General features: G+C 34.5%; 1 protein-coding gene across 2 annotated transcripts in view; it reads right to left on the bottom strand.

Annotated features, from left to right (window-relative positions):
• Nucleotides 1-6,052, bottom strand: part of LOC106884520 (phospholipid-transporting ATPase ABCA7) — a 289,592-nt gene that overhangs the window by 45,632 nt on the left and 237,908 nt on the right. For both annotated transcript variants that reach the window (XM_052969717.1, XM_052969718.1), the window contains exon 46: nucleotides 5,174-5,417. In XM_052969717.1, the coding sequence (XP_052825677.1) occupies nucleotides 5,174-5,417 (244 nt within the window). The remainder of the gene's footprint in view (nucleotides 1-5,173; nucleotides 5,418-6,052) is intronic.

Genomic DNA, 6,052 nt, shown 5'->3' with positions numbered 1-6,052 from the left:
TTTTCGTGCGGGTGACACGTAAAAGCACCCACTACACTCTCTGAGTGGTTGGCGTTAGGAAGGGCATCCAGCTGTAGAAACTCTGCCAAATCAGACTGGAGCCTGGTGTTGCCATCCGGTTTCACCGATCCTCAGTCAAATCGTCCAACCCATGCTAGCATGGAAAGCGGACGTTAAACGATGATGATGATGATGATCATATCTTTGCCCATTGAATCTTTTGTTTAATTGTTCTGTTGTACAACCAACATAAATAAAGTTGTGTTTGGTGCATTCTGCTGCATACACCAAATGGGAATCTCTACATGTCCCACCTTCCATGTAAATCATAACATTTCTGTTATGACCCCTGATGGAATTGACTTGACTCATGTTGCAGAATGAATAGGGCTTACCTCTTTTGCAGCTGTTTTTCAAAGTACAGCATGCAGAAACTCTAGTGTTAGTTTTCTTGGAGTCAGAAGTAGAAGTTAATAGCTGTCTTATATTTTAATTCCATCTAAAGGCTACAATAGATGGCTGAGAAAAAATTTGTTTGAAACAAAGATATTTTTCCACAACATGCTAGTAACTTTCATGTAACACTTGAAATGCCAGCAAAATTTCAGTGCCAGTTAACCACTAAAGGTTAACATATTGTACTTTGTCACATATTGTACCTTGTTTGCTAAAATTATGCATGAAAGGTTGACTTCCTTTGCTAATCTTAGTTATGTCATTTGCAATTTCCTTTAATTATGATTCACCATAACTGTGTTTGACAAAATGGTGTACAAAAGTATTTTTATGTTTCCAGTCATCCCCGATATCAGTACAAACCTGTTTTATCTTCAAAAGTTGAGATTTCAGATTTGACTGAATTATATGATGTGATATCATTCAACCAATAAAATATCTTTAACAATCACATTGCACTCTTTGTAATGTATTATTATTATAATAATAATAATAATAATAATAATAATAATACGTTATAAAAATAGTACGTTATAAAAATAAAAATAGTACGTTATAAAAATAAAACTACTGAATAGTACGTTATAAAAATAAAACTACTGAATAATAATAGTAATAATAATAATAATAATAATAATAAGGAGGAAGAGGTAAGCTGGTAGAATCATTAGCATGCTGGACAAAAACCGTAGCAGTATTTTGTCTGTTCAAATTCTGTCAAGGTCAGCTTTGCCTTTCATCCTTTTAGGGCCAATGAAATATGTATCAGTTAAATGTAATTGACTGGGATCAATATAATTGATTGGCCCTTTTCCCCACAAATTTCAGAAGCATTAGCACATCAGGTAAAATGCTTAGTGGCATTTCTTCTGGCTGTAAATTCTGAGTTCAAATGGAGATAAAGTCAACTTTACTTTTTATCCTTTCAGTTGAGCACTGGGGTTAATGTAATTAAGTAAACCACCCCCAAAATTACTGGCCCTATGCCTACAATAGAATTGATTATTATTATTATTATTATTATTATAATAACTATAATAAGGTGGTGAGCTTTCAGACTCATTAGCATGCTGAGCAAAATGCTTAACAACATTTCGTCCATCTTCACATTTCGAGTTCAAATTCTGCTGAGGTCGACTTTGTCTTTCATCCTTTCGGGGTTGATAAAATAAGTACCAGTTGAACACTGAAATTGGTGGCCTTGTGCCAAAATTTGAAATCAATATTATTACTATTTCTATTACTATTATTATTAAAGAAGAAAAACCCAACAACAGGGAGAATAATGCCAACAATAACAACAACCACTTCTACCACATGTTTAGTTTTGATTGAGTAGGAGTACAGCATGAAGATTGTGGAACAAATAATTTATTCAAGCAATATTTCCTATCATGATCATCTGATTTAAAGACAGTAGGGGTATTTATTGGGCAAAAATTTGGTTGTTATACCGAGCAATTTGAATAACTACAACAGTAACTGGCTTATATAATTGGCTATAACAATATAAATAATGCATAATGCCTTCATACACACGAATCTCCATATAGCAGTATGATGTATGAAAACGAAAGTTTTCAACTTGAACAAAGTTGTGCTTCTTGATAGAGAGAACAACTCAAAGTATAAATGAAGAATATTATTTTGAAATCTTTCTACGTTGCGAAAATGGTAGATATAAATCAATAGATAAATCTTTAGTTCCATTAAAAGATAAAAGAACAGGCACTTTTGACAGTTTTCTCAATATAGCATGAGATGATTAAAGTGTAATCAGAAGAGATTGTGTGTAGTTTTTTAAACAGCATTTGTATGTGTGTGTGTATATGTGCAGTCTTTTTGTTGTTTTCTTCGAAAGAGTGAGAATGTTCAAGCCACAGTTAAATATAGCTGGACATAAGTATTTCAAACTACAATCCTTTTGAATGTAACTAGTGTATGTTATTGTTGTAGCTGCAGAATGGTAAAATGGTTAAGAGTTTGCTTCACAACCTTGAGATCCTTGGTTCAATCCTAATGTAATTGTCATCTTAACTACACAGTTATATCTTCAGCTACACACACACACATTTTATCATGATCATTATCAATATTGTTAAATTTCTATTTTCCATGTTAGTATGGAGTGCATAGTTTGACAGGAGGGAATGAGCCAGAGGACTATGCCAAGCTCCAATCAATGTCTGGATGTCCTCCTTAATGCCAACCACTTCACAGAATGTACTAAAAAAAGTAATGGTGAAGTTTCCTCCTCGAGTCATACTGACATGTAAGGGCTGGTTTTCATGGTGTACAAATTCCTCACCTGGATGGGATGCTGGTCTGTCGCAGGATTGCTCATTTTTGCCAGCTGAGTGGACTGGAGTTATGTGAAATGGAGTGTTTTGCTCAAGAACATAATATATACTTCATACAGACACACATTTTTCAATGCCATCAAATCAAAATTAAATGAAAACCATACTGGAATAAAAAAAAAAAACATTGTTTGGAATTGAAACTAATCAGGAATTCATCCAAGTATATAGATGCTGATAATGTGTCAAAGGCACACAGCATAGCAATTACTGCAGCAAGGTGTTAATGAAAATGTTAAATTATTTTTAATTATTAGTTTCTTTGTTTTGTTTAAAAATACAAACACGTAGTGTTGAGCAGCAATAAATTTAATTTACATGGGTGCGTGTATATATAATGTTAGTATATAATTTGTGTGTATGTGCGTGTGTGTGTGTGTGTGTGTTAAGGTGGAGAGCTGGCAGAATTGTTAGCACATTGAGCAAAATGCTTAGTGGTATTTCAATTTGTTTTTACATTCTGAGTTCAAATTCTGCCAAGGTCAACTTTGCTTTTCATCCTTTAGGGTTCAATAAAATAAGTAGCAGCTGAGTACTTGGGCTGATGTAATCAAATTACCCTGTCCCCCAAACTCGCTGGCATTGTGCCAAAATTTGAAACTAATATAATATGTGTTTGTTGATATGTGTGTGGGCATGTGGTAACCCTTAAGCATTCAGATTACACAGTCAAATGTATGGCTTATTTATTTACATTGTTTTAAATTAATCGCACATTATCTTGTGGCTTAAGAATTTGATGGTGTAATTGTTTATTTTTAGGTTAAGTGTAAGAATTTAGATCTGGCCAGTTTGAACATAAAAATGGCAGAATATTTTGACTGATCATGGCCAGTTTAAATGCAAGTGTGTGTATATACACACATGTGCAAGTGTGTGTATATACACACACACACACATTAACCCTCACAAATATATACATAATCTGCACATATATTCGCACAATCATATAGATCAGTCTCAATCAACTCGTGATGCCAATCATAAAAAAAAAATGCATACACCCACATGCATGCACAGTGCATTTCCTCTGTTATCCTAGCATATATCAGTGATACCCTGGTTCACATGAACACACTGCTCTGATGCAGATCACTTCACAGCTCTCAGCCTCATGACACAAAAGTGAACATTCTCTAATCAGTATTCCCTCTATACTATTTACACTTGGCATCTCAATTCCCACCTAATCTCTTGTTATTACTCTTAAACACATTTTTTTTTTTCACTCCTTCAAACTCCTGGTCACTTAGTTCTAATTGCCATGACACTACTACGCACTACTACCATGTTAAGTGCTTCATTAGCCTCTAGTATCATATTCAGTTTTTCCCATGAGAAAATTTACCTGTGAAAGACTGTCATCCTATATAAAGAGAAATGTGTCCCTCATTAACATCCTATCAACACAGAGTTTGCACTATTTACAGAACTGATGAATTGCTCACAGCAGATTATCTCTTTGAAATACCCAGCTCTCTTATCTTTTATGTTCTCCCTTTAGGCATCCCTTTGTACTGTTTGGAAGTTTCTATTAACAGGAAAATATTTTCACTTCCATAGCTTCCTTCTATTTTTAATTTTATTCCAAACCTTTCTCATTTTCCAGCTAAATTCCCCAGCCCTAAGTTTATGTTGAAGAGTACATTTTCGATCCTGAACTGATTCAGTGATTACAGTGTGCTAAGGAAAATTAAAAATAACATAATGAGCTTACTGAAGGAAACTAAAAGAATTATCTAAAAGTAAAATGGAGTTCAGTATTTCTTTTATATCTTAGCCAAATTTCAGTTTCAGTTAACTTTCCTGAGATTTCTTTTTTAGTTGTCTTTTTTTTTTTACTTTATCCCTTTCTGCATTTTGATGTATAAACAGCTCAAGGCCAACCAATGCCTTGTGAGTGAATTTGATAGATGAAAAATATGCGGAAACCAGTCATGTGTATATGTCTTTGTTGCAGTATTTGTTCCTACCTTTCAACTGCTTGACAAACAGTGTTGGTTTGCTTATATCCCTATAATTTTGTAGTTCAGCAAAAGAGCCTGATAAGTACCAGACTTGTAAAAAAAATATCAAGTACTGGGGTCTATTTGTTTGACTAAAAACCTTTTAATGCAGTTTCCCAGTAGGGTTGCATTCCAATGATTGAAACAAGCAAACGATAAAAGATCTATAACAGAAAAAGAAACAAAACAAACTATCACATTATTATTTCTAGCATAATATGATAAAAACTTCAAACATTTATTTTTAATTAAAAATATCTAATTCCAAGCTGGCTGCATAAATAAGGTAACTTATTTATCAGATACTAAGAAGTTTTTTTTTTTTAGACAAAGATGAGTAATAAAATTTACCTGATCAAGTGTTGTCTGTGTAACTGAGTATTCTTCAATATTCATTTGAGATTTCATATTCTCCATTATGCAAAATATCTTTGATAAAGAGACTTCTTTAATACCCAATTGATAACTAATCATGTTGTAATGTTTTTCTTTGCAGACTGCATGTGGGAAATGCTCTGTTATGTATTTCATCACAGGTTGAAGATCAGGATGCTGGCCATGTAGTCTTACAGCTAGCAAATAGCCATCACCAAATCTAGTTTTAAAAATAAAGGTAAAATCATTACAAAATGCATACAAAATCATTACAAAATATGAGTGATATTATATATCATCATCATCATTATTTTTGACATCCATTGTCCATGCTGGAATGAGTCGGATGGTTTGACCAGAGTTAGCAAGCAGAGAAGCTGCACCAGTCTGATTTGGCATGGTTTCTATGGCTCGATGCCCTTCCTAATGCCAACCAATTTACAGAGTGTGCTGGGTGTTTTACATGGCACCACACACACACACACACGTAGTTATAGCAAACAAGAATAAAACAAATGTACATTTCATGGGCTGTAACTGCTGAGGACATACGTAAGCTCGCAAGGAATGAAGCCAGTATGCTCCGTTGGATGTGTAATGTCAGTGTGAATACCCATCAGAGTGTAAGTATCTCGAGAGAAAAGCTGAACATTAGAAGCATCAGTTGTGGCGTGCAAGAGAGACGATTGCGCTGGTATGGACATGTGGTGAGAATGGATGAGGATAGCTACGTGAAAAAGTGCCACACCCTAACAGTTGAGGGAACCCGTGGAAGAGGTAGGCCCAGGAAGACCTGGGCTGAGGTGGTGAGGCAAGACCTTCGTACATTGGGCCTCACCGAGGCGATGACTACTG

This window comes from Octopus bimaculoides, chromosome 7 (genome assembly GCF_001194135.2).
Source record: "Octopus bimaculoides isolate UCB-OBI-ISO-001 chromosome 7, ASM119413v2, whole genome shotgun sequence".
Lineage (NCBI taxonomy): Eukaryota > Metazoa > Mollusca > Cephalopoda > Octopoda > Octopodidae > Octopus > Octopus bimaculoides.
The sequence above is the reverse complement of the archived record's forward strand: the minus strand, read 5'-3'. Positions and strand labels throughout refer to the sequence as shown.